General features: G+C 51.9%; 1 protein-coding gene across 1 annotated transcript; it reads left to right on the top strand.

Moving 5' to 3' along the window:
* Positions 1–897: 897 nt before the first annotated feature.
* Positions 898–21,550, top strand: Ptch2 (patched 2). The gene is made up of 22 exons (XM_021160255.3): positions 898–1,201; positions 1,617–1,809; positions 9,607–9,796; positions 9,913–9,982; positions 10,107–10,198; positions 10,816–11,011; positions 12,881–13,002; positions 13,137–13,284; positions 13,365–13,496; positions 13,586–13,741; positions 13,838–13,930; positions 14,279–14,404; positions 14,498–14,616; positions 14,723–15,071; positions 15,177–15,489; positions 15,581–15,723; positions 15,809–15,989; positions 16,107–16,387; positions 16,497–16,634; positions 20,176–20,318; positions 20,405–20,504; positions 20,811–21,550. The coding sequence occupies exons 1-22, from the start codon at positions 1,130–1,132 to the stop codon at positions 21,000–21,002; spliced, it is 3,549 nt and encodes a 1,182-aa protein (XP_021015914.3). The 5' UTR covers positions 898–1,129; the 3' UTR covers positions 21,003–21,550.
* Positions 21,551–22,242: the final 692 nt, after the last annotated feature.

The following is a 22,242-nucleotide window of genomic DNA, read 5'->3' as shown; positions in this document are numbered from 1 at the left end:
ATGTCATCACAAATACAATTATCAGACAGGCTGGGCAATACAGGACTGTTATAGTCGCTTAACTTGACAGACACAACCAGGATAAGGAGTTGAAGGCCAAGCTGAGCTACTTAAGACCACGTCTCACAAAAAAAAAAAAAAAATTAAAATTAAAATTTAAAAATACAATACACAAACTGAATGTTAATAAGAACCACAAAGAAAAAAAGCAATTATCCGCCAAGGCTTCCAAAAGTTTGGACTGACTGATTCAAGTTCAGGCTTAAAAGTTATCTGCCAAGACAAAGGGGCCCCAACATGTACAAAGGCAAGAACATGTGAACTTAGGAAATTATTGAGGGCAATTCGGGACTGGAAGGCAACTGAGTGGGTGTGAGGCACTTAGAGGGAAAAAAAGCTTTAGTTGGATGGTGCAGGGCTTTGGGCTTTGGAGCAGCCGTGGGATTTGCATTTTAGAGCTGAGTCTGGCCTGCATGGAAAGAGTGGAAAGGAGGTCCTTGGGGTTGCGCTGGGTCGGGAAGAAAGGGTGGCCCGAAGGGGACCAGCAGACTCCCTTTCTCAACATCCTGACTTACACTTGGCCAACGACTAGCGCCTCCAGGATCACCCTCCCTTCTCCTCCCCTTAGGGCCCCGCGGGCGGGCTGGAGAGTCCGGGAGGCGAGGCAAAGGGGTGGCCCTGCCTGGGTGGTCTCCTGCCCCGCCCCCTGCGGCGCCGTTACCTAGCAACGGATCCGGCTGCAAGGCTGCGGGTAATTTGCCGCCCCCTTAGCCAATGGGAGGGCGTCACCCCGGCCCGCTCCTTTTTTCTGAGCCTCCTGGTACTTCCCGAGATCCACAGTCGCCACCTTTAGCTGTGAGGTGCTTCGCAGCCAGTCGGGTTCACTCACACGCGGAGCCCACTTTGGACCACAGCCCACAGATCTAGCGGGGCTTGGGGCCACCACCCCGCACCGCCGCTGCGGGCTGCTCCTGTGCATCTTTACGCGCGTCTCACCCAGGACCGTATGGCCGTTCACGGCAGCTAGGAATCCTCAGGTGAAGCCGGGCGGCACAAGGCGCCAAGCTAGCCTATGGCAGCGCTCAGATAACGCAGGTTGGGGGCGCTCGCGCCCCCCATCCTCACCAGCATGGTTCGGCCACTGTCACTTGGAGAGCTACCTCCCAGCTACACACCTCCAGCTCGGTCCTCCGCACCTCATGTGAGTAGAGGGGCTGCGTCTGTAACTTAAACGTCGCTTGAACATCTGTAGGGCTAGAAGTCAAGTGTTACTGGATCTGTGTTTGAAGACAAGCGAGAGCCAGCAAGTGATTTGTTAGTTTATTTCCTATTATCTGGTCAGTGAAAATAGTTATGTCTGTGGGTTCACCTCTGCCTAGCTGACGAGTGTGTGTGTTCGCGACTCATAACCTTCCAAAAATGGGCATTCTCAGGTGTGCTTATGGAAAAGGCACAGGGAAAGAGAGTTAAATCTTCCACATTTGAAACCTTTATCTGTAGCTGTTTCCTCCCCTGCATCCAGAAGTCAGGAAACTGGGACTTGACCGGGAGAAAAGGAAAGGCTCCTCCATTGTTGTGCTGACAGCTGGCTGACCCTCCTTCTCTCTCTATCCCAGATCCTAGCTGGGAGCCTGCAGGCTCCTCTCTGGCTTCGAGCTTACTTCCAAGGTCTACTCTTCTCCCTGGGGTGCAGGATCCAGAAACACTGCGGCAAAATACTCTTCCTGGGACTGGTGGCCTTTGGGGCTCTGGCACTGGGTCTCCGAGTGGCTGTAATTGAGACAGACCTAGAGCAGCTCTGGGTAGAAGGTGAGTTACTGGCTCTGGCCATAGCTGCTTTGATCAAGGATGGAGAGGGGCATCTCCCGTTCAGAGCCTGTGTATCTGGGTGTGTTGCAGAAAGCCTACCTCTCTCCCAATCTCCCTCAGTGCTATGGATGAAGCCCAGGGCACTGTGCACGCTAGGCAAGTCTTTACCATCAACTGTCTCACACCTATCTCTCTCACCCATAAATGGACAACTCTAGATGGTAGCCTCTTATGTATAAGCTTGTGGAATATTCATCTTTGATTATGTGTCTGTTTATTTAGCATTTATAGCTAGGTTCTTTTAACTGTACATCAGAGTTTACAAATGGAACAAGGTGAATTTTTCAATAGCCAAGGGAAGTAAAATGTGTGTGGGGGTAAGTTCCATACAAAACAAAGCCAAGTGGTATTGTGTTGTATAAGAGAAGGCAGGGAGAGAGGGCTCTGACCCGAAAACTCAGATTAGCACTGTGATTCTAACTACTCAAGGGGCTGAGGCAAGAGAATTACTTTCAGTCTAAGAATTTAACAATAGCCTGTGTCAGAGAGTGTGTGTGTGTGTGTGAGAGAGAGAGAGAGAAAGAGAGAGAGAGAGAGAGAGAGAGAGATGGACGGACAGATGGAAGGAAGGAAGGAAGGAAGGAAGGAAGAGGAAGGAAGATCAGTGGGATGTAGCTGGGTGGCATGGCAGACTGCCTGTCGAGCATGCTGTGGTGGGGGAGAGGGATGGAGGAGAAGCAAGAAGAAAAAGAAAAGTTAGTGCTTGGTGGCAGCAGTGGTGGTGCACACCTTTAATCTTTTTTTTTTTTTTTTTTTTTTTTTTCGAAACAGGGTTTCTCTGTGTAGCCCCGGCTGTCCTGGAACTCACTTTGTAGACCAGGCTGGCCTCGAACTCAGAAATCCACCTGCCTCTGCCTCCCGAGTGCTGGGATCAAAGGCGTGCGCCACCACGCCCGGCTTGCACACCTTTAATCTTTAACCTCAGCACTTGGGATCTGGAGGCAGGTGGGGCCAGCCTGGTCTACAGAGAGTTCCAGGACGGCCAGAGCTGCATGAAAATACTCTGTCTCGAAAAACCAAACAAAGAATGGGAGGAAGGGGAAAAAAAGAAATGATAAGAAAAGAATTTTTAGGTGTGAAAGAAAAGAAAACCTTGAATGAACCATCTGGCCAGGCTTCTGAGTAGACACCCAGGGCCCTGCAGCCATTTAATGAAGAATGAGCATAGACTTTGAGGCAAAAGTCAGGGTCAAATGAGACCAAATCCTCACGTCCTAGTGGAAGGATTACACAACTCATAATTTCAGCATGCCTCTCTTCTTTCCTGGTGCCTGGTTTCATGTGGCTGCTATTTGACAAAGGCAAATTCAACTGCGTTCTTCCCTGGGAAATCTGCATTTGTGGGCTCCCCAGACCTCCCTAGCCCTGGCCCAGACCCAAGGCAGGTCCCAGGTCGCAGCCTCACACCCTGGAGTTATTTCAAATGCTGGCAACTCCTAGGATACAGAGCAGATGTTTCTTGGAGCCTTCCTACATCATAGGCTCCCACACCCCATCTCCACCCTACCCCCAGCCCTCTGCAGACTCTTAGCGTTCACACTCTTAAGACAGCCCTAGGGTCCAGAGCAGATGTTTCTCCCTGCCTGCCAGTCTGCCCCCAGCATCAGGACACACATGTGCGCACACGCATATATGCATGCCCCCACACAAACCACTGCTGCTTGGGTGGTCCCAAATGACTTCTGAATATCCTGCCACAATAGAGTGAGTCTCCCTCCCATGCCCTGCCTTTCCTCTTTCTGCATTCCCCGGATCTTCCCCAATTAAACACTGCTTGGATGTCTACATTTGCTCATCCCTCTCCCGCCCCCCTTGCTCTAGTCCCTGCAGTTATGAGGAATGTATTATAAGAGGGTAGTAGTTGGTCTCTTTGAGATATGAATTCCCTGTGTCACCTCGGCGACCTTGACCTTGGGTCCTCCTGCAGTGGACCCCTTTGTGTTGAGATTAGTAAGACCACAGCCTCACTGGTCTTTTCTCTATAGCTCTGCAGTTGAGTCTTCTCATGTAATGCCCCACACAATGAGGAGTTAGTTGATGGAGTTGAGAGCTGAAGAGACATTTTTGCTTCCCATTTTGCTAGGACTGGAAGTGGAAGAAGCAAGACCCTCAGTTAGCAGAGTTTCAAATAGAGGTCAAGACTCTCCTTGGCTGTAAATGTGATGTGTTTTTCTTTCCTTTTTTGTTTTTGTTTTTTTGTTTTGTTGTTGTTGTTGTTGTTGTTGTTGTTGTTGTTGTTGTTGTTATTGTTGGAGGTTAGGGACCAAACACCAATACCCTGATCAACTTAAAACTAAGAGACTTGCCTGGGCAGTGGTGGAGTGCACCCAGGAGGCAGAGGCCAGAGGATCTCTGAGCTTGAGGCCAGCTTGGTCTTAAGAGTGAGTTCCAGCCGGTGGTGTTGCACACCTTTAATCCCAGCACTTGGGAGGCAGAGACAGACAGATTTCTGAGTTCGAGGCCAGCCTGGTCTACAGAGTGAGTTCCAGGACAGCCAAGACTATACAGAGAAACCCTGTCTCGGAAAAAAAAAAAAAAAAAAAAAAAGAGTGAGTTTCAGAGCAGGCTGAAACCCTTGTCTCAAATAAAAAAAAAAAAAAAAAAAAAGGAGGTGGAGCTTCAAAAGTAAATAGTTATGAGGCCGGAAGAGACTCAGTGAGTAAAGCACTTCCGGTGCACGCGGAACCTGAGTTTGGATCCCCAGCATCTGTGTAAAAGCCAGGTACAGCAGCGCACACCTGTAACCCCAGCACCAGGCGAGTGTGGCAGGGGCATTCTGAGATTGGCAGCTCGTCTGACAGAACCCATGGGCTCCAGCTCAGGTAGAAACCTTCTCTCCAAAACAGAAGGTGGAGGGACTTGCAAAGATGCCTTAGTAGTTAGAAGCACTTGCTGTGTAGTCCTGAGGACCAGAGTTCAGATCCCAATGCCCCTGTGATAAACTGAGTACCACACACATACACACACACACACACACACACACACACACACACACAGCGTCAAAGGAGTGTAGGCAGGAGGATCTCTGGGATTTGTTGGCTTCAGGCCTAGCTGAGAAAACATAAAACCCAGCTTCAAGGAGGCAGAGGACACCTTCTTTGATGGACAAAGGCATGCACACCTGCACACACAGAGATAGGTCTGTGAGGTACAGTGCTAGCATGGACCCTGACTTGAAGGTAAGGCACAGACAGCCGTTTGATGTGGAAGGCAGGGGATCAGCACCCACCTGTTGGTGGAGCCCGCAGCTGCCCCACACTCAGTCCCCAGGAGTTAGTCTCAGGAGCTCATCTCGGTTCCTGCCTTTAGAGTCTCTCACAGCCAGCCCGCCCTTCCACCCTGTGGTGGTGCCATTGTTAAGGTGTTCTCAATCTTCCCCAACACTGTAATTATACATTTGGAGTCCTTGTAGCCACATGAAAGAGAAAGAAAGGGGGTTCATAGAACAGGGAGGAAGAGGCTGGGATTTTATTCTTGTAACAGGAGATTTGGCAAGAGAGAATTCTGAGGTGATTAGTCTGTCAGACAAAGGACATTAGCCAGGACCCATGTTCTCCCTTCTCTCTTCTGTCCTCAGCACATGAGACTTATCCCAGTGGGCTGCAGAGTGAGTTCAAGACCAGTCTTGACAACTTATTGAAATGGTGTCTCAACACTAAAGCGCTAGGGCCAGGGCGGGGTGCTCAGTGGGTCAGTGCTTGCTGCACAAGCTTGTGGGCTGGACTGTGAATTCCCAACACCCATGCAGAGGCCATGGAGCGCACATCTGTAACTCCAGCACAGAGGGAGGGTAGAGCGGACACACATGGATCCTGCACTTTGCTGGCAAGCCGATATAGCAGAAGGGGTGAGATCCAGGTTCACTAGAAGACCTGTCTCAAAAAAGAGAGTGATGGACACCTGACATCAACCTCTGGCCTTCACACACACACACACACACACACACACACGCACGCACATAGACACAGGCATATGCACAGGCAAACACAAACACAGACATATATACATGCACACACACAGACACAGACAAGTGCACATGGATTAGCACACATGCACAGGCACACACACAGTCACACATACACAAACACACACTGGCACACACACGCACAATTAAAAGTACTTTTTTAAAAGCTGTACTGGTAGTGTGCTAAGCTAGCATGCCATAATACTAAATACAGATGGCTAGATGGATGGATGGACAGACGAACGAACAGACAGAATAAAGTGTGTGTGTGTGTGTGGGGGGGAATTGAGAAGCCTTCCAGCCAATTTCCTGTCTGTTCTACTTGTCAAGAATATATTACTGGTAAATTCTTCACTCATCGAAGTGCAGTGTGGTTGTAAGATGGTCCATGGAAAATGTGGATTCACCTGCTGGCCCTAGAGAGGAGCCCAGGTGACCACAGTCACCGGCCTGTCTGAGGATGGCCAGGGAAGTCAGTCAGCTAGCAAAGGGGCTAAGGAAACAATTAGCCTCCACATCGCCCCCCTAGGGTGCATATAAACCTGGCCAAGTCAGTTCCTGCCCGGAGCCTTCGCGTCCTGCGCTTCCTTCCTGTCAGATCCTGGGAAGGCTCAGACTCTTACGTGAGCCCTGAACACACGCTCTAGGCCCCGGTCTGGCTTCTTCGGCAGAGTGTGATGGTGCCTCCCTGGCTCACGCTTGTGGTTTTCTTATGTGCATGGGTGTTTGTCTGCGTGTATGTCTGTGTACCATATGTTTACCAAGTGCCTGCAGAGGCTAGAAAAAAATAACAGATGCCCTGGAGCTGGCGTTACAGACAGCTGTGGGCCACCATGTAGGTGCCGGTAATCGAACTCGCTCCTCTGAAAGAACAGCCAGCACCTTAACTGCTGTGCCGACTCTCCGACTAAAGCCCTTTGGTTCTCTCTTAACACTATCGAACCCCCAAACCTTTAATAGTGCATAGCCCTGGATTCTGAACCCCTTTCCTACTTCATGAGCCGGTTCTTACTGGCTTGTCAGGAAGTGAAAACCTCAGGTCACCTGAGGCTCTGTTCAGAGCCTAAGTGATTGCTGTTCCATCACAGGGCCTGACTTCCGGTCATAGTTCCTAGGCCCTTCCAGGCACAATTTTTGGACTGGTGTTTGAAAGCATCGGAACTGAAATAGTGTACCAAGTGACGCTCCATGGGGACCTCCATAGGCCGGCAATGCTGCCAATTTTAAATTTTTTATTGATTTAGTAAATAGTAATTTGTTGCTGTCTTATTATTCAAACAGGATCGCCACAGTAGTTCAAGTTGGCCTTAAACTCAAAACAGTCCTACCCCAGCTACTTAAATACTGGCCTCAGCTACATAGAAAGTACTCAGTCCAGTACTGAGGCCATCCTGGACTACGTGAAACCCCATTGCAAAAAATAAAAAGAAAGCCACAGAAAGCAGAGGTGTGAGAGAACGCCGCTGGTAGAGTGTTTTTCTAGCATTCGGGAAACCCTGGGTTCAATTCCAGGCACTACACAGAAGCAGGCATGCTTATCTCTGCAGGAGACAGGGAACTTACCAGTTCAGCGGCATAGCAAGGTCATATCCTCAACCGCATAAGCAAGGTCAGCCTGGGCTACATAAGACCCTCTCTTTAAGAAAGGCGCCTTGGGTTAGGGGGATGTGCCTTCCGGCAGGGCACTTGCCTGGCATGTGCTGTTCCCTCAGAGGTAGCATCTACACTGGTTTAACCAATTATGTCCCTTTTTGTAAAGGAACCTGCCCTCAGCAGATGTCATCATTGTCTGTCCTCCTGCTTTTTCCCAACTGTCCCTTCTCTCTCCTAGTTCCCTCCTTTTTCTGACATGTCATTTCTCTCCTGGCAACTCTTGGCTACAATTCCATCTTACCTATGGTGCCAGGCAGGTCTTAGGTCTCTGGCCTGCCTTTCTCCCTTTTCTTTTTTTTTTTTTAATGATTTATTTTTATTTTATGTACATTGGTGTTTGGCCTGCATGTATGTCTGTATGAGGGTGTCATATTCCCTGGAACATGAGTTACAGACAGCTGTGAGCTGCCATGTGGGTGCTGAGAATTGAACCTGGGTCCTGTGGAAGAGCAGCCAGTGCTCTAACCACCCAGCCATCTCTCCATCCCCACCTGCCTTTATCCTAATACTACCGAGGTGGACACTATCTGTTTTTTAGTTTGGTTGTTTGGTTGGTTGGTTTGGTGTTTGAGACAGGGGCTCATTGTATAACCAGGCTGTAGGCCCGTGAAATTAAACATTAGCAACCCTCCCTCAGCTTTTAAAGTGCTGGGGTCACAGGACTGAGCCACCACACTCAGCCTCCCTTGAAGGATGAATAAATTGACCTGGCGAGGTGGCATGGTAGTAAAGAGCACTGGCTGCTCTTACAGAGACCCAGGTCCCATTAAGTTGAGAATTGAGGCTCAGCGAGAGTCGTTGGTCCAGACACAGCCTATCAGAAGCAGGGCCTGGGGTGAGGCCTAAAGACAGCTTCATTCCAGTCCCTGGCCGCATTGCCTCCTCCCTTGTATGGTGTGTGCGCTCTGCTCTGGTATCGGTCACCAGCCTTGCCAGCTGGCATTTACCTTTCTCTGTCCATGGTTTACCCAGAGGGTTCTTTAGTCTTCAGTGCGTTTGAAGTGAACTGTGTGTCTTACTCCAGCCGTCTTGTTGTGTCTCCCGGTGTCTTCTCCCCCATGCCTCCGTGTCCATCCTTACAGGGGGTTCCTCTCTGCCCCGCCCTCCTTCCTTCTGTGTGGCAGCCATTATTCCCAGCCTGGTGGAATAAATACTGCAATATAAGCCGGGCGTGGTGGCGCACGCCTTTAATCCCAGCACTCGGGAGGCAGAGGCAGGCGGATTTCTGAGTTCGAGGCCAGCCTGGTCTACAAAGTGAGCTCCAGGACAGCCAGAGCTATAAAGAGAAACCCTGTCTCGAAAAAAAAAAAAAAAAAAAAAAGAATCGCCATCCTTTCTCAAGTCCCCCTTACACAGTGTGACTCCATGGCTGACAGGGACGCTGGGATTAAGAACTCAGGGCAGGCCTCCTGGCTCTCACCTCAGTGAGGCTGGGGAGGGACCTGGAGCTCCCGAGAGTCTCCTTGATTTCATCTCTGCTGCATCTTGCCCCGGTGGCAGGAAGCGTCACACTGAAGACCCACCCTCTCCCTTGCGCATGGGCTGCAGGACATCCTCACAGAGTACAGCCATCACTGCACCAGGCAGCTGGACTAGAATCATCCTGTAGACCTGATTTTCAGCAAACCCTCCCCACAAGCCCCGGGGGCCGCTCCTCGTCCTGCCCAGCCAAGCAGAGAGGGTCTGAGGGCTGCTGACCTGTGGATGGTCCTGGAACCTTGAAAGCTCAGCTCACACTGATTTTTGCCTTTTGGTGTGGTGGGATGGAGCCCCGGGCTCTGCACATCCTGTGCAAGAGCTCCAGCACTGACTTACACACCTATTCACGTGTGTGTGTGTGTGTGTGTGTGTGTGTGTGTGTGTGCAAGCATTTGCATTGGACCCCAGCCAATGTGGGTCAGTCACGCTTAAAATGTGGGACCACCATAGAGTTCCGCAGCTGTGGCTTCTCCACAACCCTAAGAGGGGAAGAAGATTGCAGGGGTAGGGAGCAAAGCCACCAAGGAGAAGGCAGAGATGTCTCCACAGCATTTCTTTCCCTCAGGGGTTGGGACCCCATCTCCCAGGCCTCCGGTTTAACCTGGGCCCTTCTCCCAGCCTTTTTCTCTGTGCTCTGGCAGTGGGCAGCAGGGTGAGCCAGGAGCTGCACTACACCAAGGAGAAGCTGGGGGAAGAGGCTGCATACACCTCCCAGATGTTGATTCAGACTGCGCACCAGGAGGGAGGAAACGTCCTCACCCCCGAGGCACTTGACTTGCACCTCCAGGCGGCGCTCACGGCCAGTAAAGTCCAAGTATCACTCTATGGGAAGTAAGTCCAGGGGAGGCCCCGGGGGAGGAGGAGTTGCCGGGCACGTCCAGTGCTGTGTGGAGGTTCTAGAATGAGCGTCCATCTTTTGCTGATCACCCGTGCCCGGGCCATTCCAGATCCTGGGATTTGAACAAGATCTGCTACAAATCAGGGGTTCCCCTTATTGAAAATGGGATGATCGAGCGGGTGAGTACCCTCTAGGCTGTTCCCAGGTGCTGGCGGAGGCATTGTGGGAGGTCTGAGGCTCAGGCGTGGGGTGTTGGGAGATGACAGAGGGGCAGGACTGATGCGACCCGGGTGTCCCTGGCAGATGGTTGAGAAGCTGTTTCCCTGTGTGATCGTCACCCCGCTTGACTGCTTCTGGGAAGGAGCCAAACTCCAAGGGGGCTCTGCCTACTTGCCGTGAGTGCCGCCCCAGCCAGCCGCCCCTTCGCCCGTTTCATCTCCTGCCAGGGACTCCCTTGCAGAAAGGAGAGGTGTGGGGGCATGAATGAAAAAAAGGAGATCCTCGCCAAGTTCTGACTGCCTCCCAGGACAGGATCAGAGAGAGCCTGGGCTGCCCAAGGCTTCCCACCTGCCTCTCCTCACCCACGGAGGGAAGGGGACCTGTGTGGTTCAGACAGAACACAAGATCCTCAGGCAAAGATCTGCCTGAGACTTTCCTGAACACATCAGCCAGCTGTCAGCTGGCTTTCTGCTTAGACTGAAAAGAAAGCCTGTTAGATGCAGGTGTGTATCTGGTTCCAGGTTAGAACCAAAGGTAGACATTCTGGACCCGTCCACATAGTAGGCACACCCATCCCAAGGTCAGTCTTAGTCCCTTTCGTGTCCAAAGCTCTCGAGTGCGGGTGCAGCCTAGCAGCTGAGGCGAGCTGAGCCCTGCACACTCTCCTTAGGGAAGGACGATGGATCAGTGTGTAAGAGATGCTCGCAGTGAATGAAGCAGGGCGTATGCAGCAGCAGTCTGTCTGGGGGCAGGTGCTGCGTTTTGACCTTCACTAACCACAGGCTTTCCCCAGGGGCCGCCCTGATATCCAGTGGACCAACCTGGACCCTCAGCAGCTGCTCGAGGAGCTGGGCCCCTTTGCCTCTCTGGAGGGTTTCCGTGAGCTGCTAGACAAGGCACAGGTGGGGCAGGCCTATGTGGGGCGACCCTGTCTGGACCCTGATGACCCCCACTGTCCACCTAGTGCTCCCAACCGGCACAGCAGGCAGGTGGGTTCCTGGACAAGTCTGCCAAGAAAGATGGCTTCCCAGCCTTCTCTCTCACCTGTGTGTTTGTGTGTTCTAAGGGGTGCTCCCACCACCTCCATTTTCTGAACACACACACACACACACAGAGTGTTCCATTCTCATTCATTTCTAAAGAACCCTCAAGTGGCACACGAATCACTTTTTTTTTTTTTTAATTAAATGTAGGTGTGCACCTGAATGCAAGTGAGTGTAGGCGCCGGAGGAGACCCAAGTGTTGGGTTCCCTGTAAGTGGTATTTCTGGCAGTTGTAAGTTGCCTGGCATTGGTGCTGGGGGCCAAGCTCCACTCCCTTGGAAGTGCAGCCTGTGCCCTTCACCACCCACTGAGCGAGCAAGCCATCTCTGCAGCCCCAACTCCTTTTGTTTTGTTTTTCAGTTCTTGGTTTTGTTCTTTTTTTCTTTTTTAAGATTTATTTATTTATATGTATGTAAGTACACTGTAGCTGTCTTCAGACACTCCAGAAGAGGGAGTCAGATCTCGTTACGGATGGTTGTGAGCCACCATGTGGTTGCTGGGATTTGAACTCTGGACCTTCGGAAGAGCAGTCGGGTGCTCTTACCCATCTGAGCCATCTCTCCAGCCCCCTCTTTTTTCTTTGTTGTTATATGGTTGGTGTGTTTGGGGGCTGGGATAAGACAGGGTCTTACTATCCAGCCCTGATTGGCCTGGAACATGCTGTGTAGACGTCACTGGCTTTGAACTCACAGAGACTCACCTGCTGCCATCTCCCTAAGTGCTAGGACTAAAGCCTGCATTCCACTTTTAGTTCTGTTTTGTTTTTAAGATTTATTTGTGTGGATGCATATGTGTCTTTGTGTGTGTGTGTGTGTGTGTGTGTGTGTGTGTGTGTGTGTATGTGTGTGTGTGTGTGTGTGTGTGTGTGTGTGTGTGTGTGTGTGTGTGTTTGCTCGCGCCTGTGCATGTGTAAAAAGGAGAGAGACCTATGTGCACATATGGGTGCCTATGGATGCCAGAAGAAGGTGTGAGACCACGCTCGGGCTGCAGGTACTTGTGAGCTGTGGTTATGCCTCCTTCCAGCAGCCCGTTTCCAGGCCTGTGATTGTTTCTGTAACCCCTGTGGAACACTAGCTGTTAGGAGAGGAGAGTCGGGCCCGCTGAGTTCTGGGTCAGGCATGGGTCTTAGAGGTGCAAGCTTTATCTAGTTTTAGATACACACACACTTTCTCACACACTTTTACACACACTTTCATACACACACACACACACTTTTTCCACTCACACACACTTTCTCTACTTGCACACTTTCTCTCTCTCTCTCTCTCTTTCTCTCTCTCTCTCTCTCTCTCTCACACACAGACACTTGTCCTAAGCCCTGAGCTTACATGCTATGTCTCTTCTTTGGTATGTGGTGGGAATGGTAATTGAGTCCAGAGCCTAGCTGGCTAGGCAAGTGCTCTATCACTGAGCGTTATCCCTGAGCACCTGGAGCTCTGGGTATTTTAAACCTCTCTCTGGTGCTGAGATGGCTCAGCAGGTAAAGGCATTTGTCACCAGGTCTGATGACCAGAGTTTGATTCCCAGGCCAGGGTCCACATGATGGAAAGAGAGAACTATTTCTCAGAAGCTGTTCTTTGACCTCCACATACATGCTATTACATGGTTACATGTTCACATACATGCCTACACACACACACACACATAAACACACACAAACAATAAGCATAACTTTTAAAATTCTAAAGTTGTGAGCTAGCATGTAGTTGCTGGGACTTGAACTTGGGTCCTCTGAAAGAGCAATCAGTGCTTTTAACCACTGAGCCATCTCTCCAGCCTAATTCTAAAGATAAGCCCCTTTCTGTTCCACTCTAGGCTCCCAATGTGGCTCAGGAGCTGAGTGGGGGCTGCCATGGCTTCTCCCACAAGTTCATGCACTGGCAGGAGGAACTGCTACTAGGGGGCACAGCCAGAGATCTCCAAGGACAGCTGCTGAGGTCGGGCCTCCCCTGGGACTTGGTGAGGGGACTTGGGAATTGACACTGTCAGGCTAAGCAGCTCTGGACAGAGCACCCCACAGACCCACACTGAGTGTCCAGGCTCTGACTCCCACTCCCACTCCCCTGACCAGGGCAGAGGCCTTGCAGAGCACCTTCCTGCTCATGAGTCCCCGTCAGCTGTACGAGCACTTCCGGGGCGACTACCAGACACATGACATCGGCTGGAGCGAGGAGCAGGCCAGCATGGTGCTGCAGGCCTGGCAGAGGCGCTTTGTGCAGGTCAGTATGGGCAAGGCCCGAGGAGGGTTCCCGAGGCCACGCCTTCCCCCTGTCCCCTCTCACTCACCCGGTCTCTTCAGCTAGCCCAGGAGGCTCTGCCGGCCAACGCGTCCCAGCAGATCCATGCCTTCTCCTCCACCACCCTGGATGACATCCTGCGCGCGTTCTCTGAAGTCAGCACCACCCGTGTGGTAGGAGGCTATCTGCTTATGGTGGGTCCTGCTTCAAGCAACCTCGCCTCCCCTCCAGCAAGTTTCCCTAAAAATCCCTGTCTGAGATCTCATGTCATCTCTCCCCACAGCTGGCCTATGCCTGCATAACAATGCTGCGGTGGGACTGCTCCCAGTCCCAGGGTGCCGTAGGTCTTGCTGGGGTGTTGCTAGTGGCCCTGGCGGTGGCCTCAGGTCTTGGGCTTTGTGCCCTACTTGGCATCACTTTCAATGCTGCCACTACACAGGTAAACCAGAACTGGGGGTAGGGGGCCAGCCTTTGGGGGCCACCTCCAAGCTACACAGTCCCTCCAGATGTTTGATTCCCTGCTCTACCCCTCCAGGTGCTGCCCTTCTTGGCTCTGGGCATTGGCGTGGATGACATCTTCCTGCTGGCGCATGCCTTCACAAAAGCCCCACCTGACACCCCTCTCCCAGTAAGCACCCATCCAACAGCTTGGACCCATCCAGAATTCATCAAAGTGGTTAAGAGCCTCTTGGTCTGATTAATCGTGTCTGGTTGTAACCTTTCTGAGTTGAGCATTCTTCTCCCCGCATGGAAATGGATGTAATGCTAATGGTAGTTGTGTCCCAAGGGTTGACGTAAAACCAGTGACGTAATTCAAGACTGGTGCTTAGAACAGCAGATGTCCATTCATGGTACACAACAGATGTTGACTGCTGTGGCCTCAGAATTGCACTTCTGCCGCTGAGTTCCTGAGCCTCTACTCACTCTGCCACAGTTCTCTGTGGCCTGAAGGTCTGTCCCTGCTCTGTCCTGGCAGGAGCGTATGGGTGAATGTTTGAGGAGCACGGGCACCAGCGTGGCACTCACATCTGTCAACAACATGGTCGCCTTTTTCATGGCTGCCCTGGTTCCCATCCCTGCGCTGCGGGCCTTCTCCCTGCAGGTGAGGCGTCTCAAATGGGCAGGTGGGCTGGGGTGGGTGTGGAGCACGGAGCATGCTTCATCCAGCCTCCTCCGCCCGCTCCTGTCTCCCCAGGCAGCCATAGTGGTCGGCTGCAATTTTGCAGCGGTAATGCTCGTCTTCCCTGCCATCCTCAGCCTCGACCTGCGCCGGCGCCACCGCCAGCGCTTGGACGTTCTCTGCTGCTTTTCTAGGTACTGTTCCTTCATGCCCGCCCTTTCCCATCCTCAGCTTCGCCCTAGCCTGTGCCCTGCCCTGCATTCCAGCCTATGACCCGTCTGCTCTGTCTGACCCTTCCAGCCCCTGCTCCGCTCAGGTCATTCAGATGCTGCCCCAGGAGCTAGGGGACAGAGCAGTACCAGTGGGCATTGCTCACCTGACTGCCACCGTGCAAGCCTTCACCCACTGCGAAGCCAGCAGCCAGCATGTAGTCACCATTTTGCCTCCTCAAGCCCACCTGCTGTCTCCAGCTTCTGACCCACTGGGCTCTGAACTCTACAGGCCTGGAGGGTCCACACGGGACCTTCTCAGTCAGGAGGAGGGGACAGGGCCAAAGGCAGCCTGCAGGCCCCTGCTCTGCACCCACTGGACTCTCGCCCATTTTGCCCGCTATCAGTTTGCACCTTTACTGCTCCAGACACGAGCCAAGGTTAGTCCAGGTGGGGCAGGATGGAGGCTCAGTCTGTCTGTTCCAAGAAGGGCAGAGGGCTGGGGGTCAGCCCTGGACCTCCTGCTTAGTTCTCATTTCTCACAGGCCTTGGTGTTGCTGTTCTTTGGGGCTCTTTTGGGCCTGAGCCTCTATGGAGCCACCTTGGTACAAGATGGGCTGGCCCTGACAGATGTGGTCCCTCGGGGCACCAAGGAACATGCTTTCCTGAGCGCCCAGCTCAGGTACTTCTCCCTGTACGAGGTGGCTCTGGTGACACAGGGTGGCTTTGACTACGCCCACTCCCAACGCGCCCTCTTTGATCTGCACCAGCGCTTCAGCTCCCTCAAGGCTGTGCTGCCCCCACCTGCCACCCAGGCACCCCGCACCTGGCTTCACTACTACCGCAGCTGGCTACAGGGTAAGAGGCCAAGAGACCAAGGGGCAGAAATGGCACGGGGCACGGTGTTTAGAGCTGTAGGTGGATCCTGGTCCATCTCGTGTGCCTCCAGGTATCCAGGCTGCATTTGACCAAGACTGGGCTTCTGGGCGCATCACCCGCCACTCTTACCGCAATGGCTCGGAAGATGGCGCCCTGGCCTACAAGCTGCTCATCCAAACCGGGGATGCCCAGGAACCTCTGGATTTCAGCCAGGTAAGTGGGGAGCTGACTTGGGCAAGGAGCACTGGTGGGCTCCAGACCCCACGGGCCAGGCCTTTAGCCATCTTTGCCTTCACAGCTGACCACAAGGAAACTGGTGGACAAGGAGGGACTCATTCCTCCAGAGCTCTTCTACATGGGGCTAACCGTGTGGGTGAGCAGCGACCCCCTGGGCCTCGCAGCCTCTCAGGCCAATTTCTACCCCCCACCTCCAGAGTGGCTTCACGACAAATATGATACCACCGGGGAGAACCTTCGCAGTGAGTCCCATGGGAGCTCGCCCGGAACCTGGTCCTCAGCCCACACAGGCCCTGACCCTCCAACCCCTCACTGCGCTCACTCCATCTGGTCCCTCTGCTCCTCCGTCCTCTCCACAGTCCCGGCAGCCCAGCCCTTGGAGTTTGCCCAGTTCCCCTTCCTGCTGCATGGACTCCAGAAGACTTCAGACTTTGTAGAAGCCATCGAAGGGGCCCGGGCAGCATGCACAGAGGCAGGCCAGGCAGGGGTGCATGCCTACCCCAGTGGCTCCCCCTTCCTCTTCTGGGAGCAGTATCTGGGTCTTCGGCGCTGCTTCCTGCTGGCAGTCTGCATCTTGCTGGTGTGCACCTTCCTCGTCTGTGCCCTGCTTCTACTCAGCCCGTGGACAGCTGGCCTCATAGTGAGTATTGGCAGGGTGGATGGGAGAGACCCCAGCAGCAACCCACCCTGCCCTGTCTGGACCAGTGCTCCTCCTGCCAGGAGCCCTGGGTAAGCCCTACCCTCCGCAGGTGCTGGTCCTGGCAATGATGACTGTGGAGCTCTTTGGTATCATGGGATTCCTGGGCATCAAACTGAGTGCCATCCCCGTGGTAATCCTCGTGGCCTCTATAGGCATTGGTGTTGAATTCACAGTTCACGTGGCTCTGGTAAGCATAGACCCCAGGAGGAAAGGTCAGGTGATGGGTTTTTAACAACAAACAACAACAACAAAAAATTGGTGAGATCACCTTCTGTGTGCTGGGCGTGGTGGCACAGAGGACCTGGGTTCAAGTCCGAGCACCCACAGGTGGTTCACAACTCTCTTTAACTCAAGATCCAGGGGACCTGACCCCCCCTCTTCTGATCTCTTTGCATTAGGTACACACCTGGTGCTCACACATACATACATGCAAGCAAAACACACATATAAAATTAATAAATCTAGAAAGAATTATAAAGGGGCTGGAGAGATTGCTCAGTGGTTAAGAGCACTGACTGCTCTTCTAGGGATCCTGAGTTCAATTCCCAGCAACCACATGGTGGCTCACAACCATCTGTAATGGGGTTTGATGTCTTCTTCTGGCGTGTCTGAAAAGAGCAATGGTGGTACATGCATATGCATAAAATAAATAAATAAATATTAAAAAATAAAAAGAAAGAGGGCTTAAACCTAGTACAGGTGTAGAGCCTCGCCTTCATACAGAAGGTCCTGAGTTGAAGCTCCAGTCCTGAAAACTACTATTATAGCAATAGCATCCTAGCCAGGCATGGACACACACACTCGCAGTTCCAGTTCATGAGAGGCAGCGGCAGGAACTTCTCGAGTTCAAGTCATTTGGGCCAATCCCAGGCACATAGCAAGACTGTCTCAGACATGGTGTGCAGGGGCAATTCAGTTGACAATATAGTCTTGTTTAGACAAGGTTTCATGTAGCCCAAGCTGACCTCAAACTCTGTAATTGAGGGTGACCTTTAATATCTTTTTTAAAAAAAGATTTATTTATATTTATGTTCACTGATGTTTTTCCTATATATGTCTGTGTGAGAGTATCAGATACCCTGGAACTGGAGCTATAGTCAGTTGTGGGCTGCCATGTGAGTGCTGGGACTTGAACTCAGGTCTTCTAGAAAAACAGCCAGTGCTCTTAAACCACTGAGCCATCTTGGTTTAGCCTTGTCCTATCCCTATTGGTGAGCATTCAAGTACTGCAGTATACTAGCCCCAGCTTTTATTACAGGGATGCACAACCATGTGGGGCCCAGTTCCTACATCAAGTATTGACTGTATCCCATTTATATGTTTTTTAAATTGTTTATTTTATTTTATTTATTTATTTATTTTGATTTTTCAAGACAGGGTTTCTCTGTATAGCCCTGGCTGTCCTGGAACTCACTCTGTAGACCAGGCTGGCCTCGAACTCAGAAATCTGCCTGCCTCTGCCTCCCGAGTGCTGGGATTAAAGGCGTGCACCACCACGCCCAGCTTTGTTTTTTTTATTTTTTTAATGTGTATGAGTGTTTTGCCTGTATTATATATGTGCGCTGTGTGTGTGCCTAATGCACAAAGAGATCAGAAGAGGGTGTAGAGTGCCCTGGAACTAGAGTTACAAATGATTGAGAGCCACCATGTGGGTGCTGGAACTTGAACCCAGGTCCTCTGCAAGAGCAACAAGTGCCCTCAGTCACCAGGCCATCTCTCCAGCCTTAATACTTATATCTTAGGTAGTCTAGATGGCCAGGAATTAAATAAATAAGGGCCATATCTATATGAGAAAGAAATGAAGGCCTGTCTGGAATAGTTTAAAGACAGAATGAGGGGCTGGAGAGATGGCTCGGAAGTGAAGAGATGGCTGCTCTTCCAGAGGACCTGAGTTCAATTTGAGCACCCACATGGTGGCTCACAACCATCTCTGATGAGATCTGGTGCCCTCTTCTGGTCTGCAGGCAGACTGCTGCCTGCATAATAAATAAGTAAATCTTTTTGTAAAAAAAAGGGATCAGGACTTGCATGAATAATAGCACTGTGGGTGTGCAGGAGGGATTCTACTGAAACAAATGCCTGAGAGGCAAAGAAGGCCCAGGGCTCCCTAGAGCTCCACCCTTGGACCAGCTAAAGCACCAGCACACCAGTCCCCACAGTAGCCGTCCTCTCCCGTCCCCACAGCCTACAGTAATAGAGTGGAAGAACAATCTCTGAGCCCGCGGTGAGGGCACATGCCTGCAATCCAAGCACTCAGGAGTCACAGAAGCGGGGTTCACAAGCATGTTCAGGACAGCGACCTGAAAGGCTTGGGTGGAGGCAGGAGGATGAGTTCTCATCCACAGGGATGTAACAGGTTCAAAGCCAGACTGACTGTAGCAAGCCAGAAACCAGTTTAGGCTACATGAAACTCTATCTCAAACAATTAAGTATAAAATTGCAGGCTGGGCGTGGTGGCGCACGCCTTTAATCCCAGCACTCGGGAGGCAGAGGCAGGCGGATTTCTGAGTTCGAGGCCAGCCTGGTCTACAAAGTGAGTTCCAGGACAGCCAGAGCTATACAGAGAAACCCTGTCTCGAAAAAAACAAACAAACAAACAAACAAACAAACTTGCAGGTACACTACAGTAGTTGAATGCTCAAGGATAGGGATAGGGCGAGGGCAGGCGTAGGTTGCCTACTTCTCCCAGCACTGAGATGGGGGGCAGGGCAGAACAATACAAAGAGTTTTAGCCAGGTGGCGATGATGGCGCACACTGCCTGGTCTACAGAGTGGGTTCCAGAACAGCTAGGGCTGTTAAACTCTGTTTCAAAAAAAAAAAAAAAAGACTACCCTGAGGGCAAGCGTGGTAGCACACATCTATAATCCCAGCACTTGGGAAGAATAGGCAGACAGATGTATATGAGTTCAAGTCCAACCTGATCTGTATAGTAAGTTCCAGAACATCCAGGGCTACATAATGAGACCCTGGAGACCCTGGCTCAAAAAAAAAACCAAAAGCTCCCCTGAGACATGAGATCACTGTGCTGTCCGTCATTTTTGGCCAGGAGTTGGCACACATCTTTTATTATTACCTATACTTAATTTTGAGGGGAAGGGTTCAGAGGACAACTTGTGGTAGCCAGTTCTCTCCTTCCATTTTGTGGATCCTGGAATTAAATTCAGATCATCAGGCTTGGCGGTAAGCACTCTTTCCCACTGAGCCTTCTTGCTGGCCCCTTTTCTGTCTAAAAGGCCGAGCAGTCAGTGGTTCAGACTCCACAAGCAGCGTACTCTCACCTTCATAGCACAAAAGCCACCATAGGCAGAAGTGCTTTCTTTGCTTTGTGTTTGGTTTTCATTGTTGTTTGGAGATAAGGTCTCACTCTACAGCCCTGGCAACTCACCAGGTAGCCCAGGCTGGCCTCCCAGAGCTCCTCTGAGTGCCAGGATTAAAGGTGTACATCACTGTCCCAGCGGTAGCAGCAGTGCTTTAATGAATGAGTTAGTGTACTTCAGCAAGACCTCCGACCAGACACCATTGACACCGAATTGGGCATTGCTCTGTGTGGCCAGACACATCTCTAGTGTTACCAAAGTGCACTCCACAATGCTTCCAGACCATCCCCATGAAGCTAGGTGGCCTGGCCCTCTGTGGGGGAAGGCCTGGGTGCACCCTGGAATGGAGAAATAGCCGCGGGGGACACTGGCTGTTTAGCAGAGGAGGAACTCCAGGGCTCTCTCCCCAGGGCTTCCTGACCAGCCATGGTAGCCGGAACCTGCGGGCTGCTAGCGCTCTGGAACAGACCTTTGCCCCTGTGACTGATGGAGCTGTCTCCACCTTGCTGGGTCTGCTCATGCTTGCTGGTTCTAACTTTGACTTCATCATAAGGTACAAGAGGGCTCGGGAAGAGGGGACTGCCCACCCTGGCCTCGGGTGGCCCCGGGGCCTGGCCACCGACCCTCGCTCTCGCCCAGGTATTTCTTTGTGGTGCTGACGGTGCTGACACTCTTGGGCCTGCTCCATGGACTCCTGCTGCTGCCTGTGCTGCTCTCTATCCTAGGCCCCCCGCCACAGGTGACCAAACTCTCCTGTCCCCACTCTTAAGGGACAGGGTAATAATGCAAGGGAGGGATAGACCCATAACCAAAGGCCCTCAGTGGCTAGCAGAGGGCTCAGCTCTGAAGGGCCTTCCTAAAAGAGCCCCCATCAGCTGAAAGCGGCCTCCTCGGATTCTGGGCTCCTGCCCCTCAGCCTTCAGTGGGACTGGCCTTACTCAGCCTTTTAGGACCCAGGGCAGAGGGTGGGTTTGGCAGGCCTTGAAATCTTCTTGCCCTGTGAAGTCTGACTGGGAGCCTGGCTTGGGACTGGTGTGTCTTTCAGGTGGTGCAGGTATACAAGGAGAGTCCACAGACCCTAAGCTCCGCTGCTCCACAGAGAGGTGGGCTCAAGTGGGACATGCCCCCCACCCTGCCCCAGAGTTTTGCCAGAGTGACTACCTCCATGACTGTGGCCCTCCACCCACCACCTCTGCCTGGAGCATACGTCCACCCAGCCTCCGAGGAGCCCATGTAGTCTCCTGCTGCCGCCCCAGCGCAACCTCAGTTGTAGAGGACTGGGTCTAGCCACCGAGTGAGTGTCAGAACCACAGAGACCCTGCAGGGCCATACAGAGTCACTGGGACGAAATGGGTGAGGTATGGAGTGCAGGATGGACCCCTGGAGGGCCTTATGCTGCTGTCTGTATCTCCTCCCGCCTCCACACACCTAGCTGACACCCAAAGAGAACAGCTACTGCTTGGACAAGAGGCTCCCAGCACATAGGGACTCACGGGAGCTCATGTCTGTATCCAGGTTGGGCCGAGAGGCTACATTCTGGCTGCAGTGCAGCCCTGCCCTGTTCTGTCCCACACTGTCACCTCAGTAGACGAAGCCTGAGGGTTTTCAGCACATTCTCCCACCCCGGCCTTTCATCGCTTGATGACTCCTAGGGAGGCCCTCTGTTCCCCTCCCTACCTCCTACCATATAAATTATTTATATGAAGATGTTTATTTTTGTATATAGATGCTATCACTGCTCAAAGTTCTATTTTTAAAGAGTGAAATATATTCTATACAAACTCATTTCAGATGGCTGAAGTTTTTCTCAGATGACTCTTTAGGGGAGTGAGCATCAGAGGTGGCTTGTGGGGTGTCAGGGCCTGGAATCCTGGACTTGTCTAGTTCTGGGTGGGGATGACCTCAGATGCTGAAGTTTTATCACCATAATTGGGTCGGCATAAATGCTTAGTATAAGGTGCTATGGAGCCTCAGGTGACCGTGCAGACATGGCCACGTCCAAGAGACACCACACACAACCAGACCTGAAAGTGACACAGAAACCCCTGTCACAAAGACAGCAATCTCCCAAGGACACCTACCCCAAGTGCCCGAGGAGCCTGTGCTTTGCCAAGAAGCACAAGAATTCTAGGCCTGAAGAAGACACAGGCAAAGGCAGTGCTTGTGCATGCATCAAAGCCCTTGTGAAGCCCAAGGTACTAAAGGCCCCAGCTGCACACTCAGACATCTGCCTCTTTCTTTTTTTTTTTAATTTTAAATATTTAAATATTTTTTATTACATATTTTCCTCAATTACATTTCCAATGCTATCACAAAAGTCCCCCATACCCTCCCCCGCACTTCCCTACCCACCCATACCCATTTTTTGGCCCTGGCGTTCCCCTGTACTGGGGCATATAAAGTTTGCGTGTCCAATGGGCCTCTCTTTCCAGTGATGGCCGACTAGTCCATCTTTTGATACATATGCAGCTAGAGTC

The sequence above is a fragment of the Mus caroli genome, unplaced genomic scaffold (genome assembly GCF_978045245.1).
Source record: "Mus caroli unplaced genomic scaffold, Mus_caroli_1 scaffold_6, whole genome shotgun sequence".
NCBI classification, from domain to species: domain Eukaryota; kingdom Metazoa; phylum Chordata; class Mammalia; order Rodentia; family Muridae; genus Mus; species Mus caroli.
The sequence above is the reverse complement of the archived record's forward strand: the minus strand, read 5'-3'. Positions and strand labels throughout refer to the sequence as shown.

What these genes read in the sequence shown, in the direction of transcription:
- Ptch2 (XM_021160255.3), top strand. Translation starts at nt 1,130, where the DNA reads ATGGTTCGGCCACTGTCACTTGGAGAGCTACCTCCCAGCTACACACCT. An exon ending in AGAGCAGCTCTGGGTAGAAG is followed by an intron (nt 1,810 to 9,606) that starts GTGAGTTACTGG and finishes GTGCTCTGGCAG; the next exon opens with TGGGCAGCAGGGTGAGCCAG. An exon ending in AACCTCTGGATTTCAGCCAG is followed by an intron (nt 15,724 to 15,808) that starts GTAAGTGGGGAG and finishes TTGCCTTCACAG; the next exon opens with CTGACCACAAGGAAACTGGT.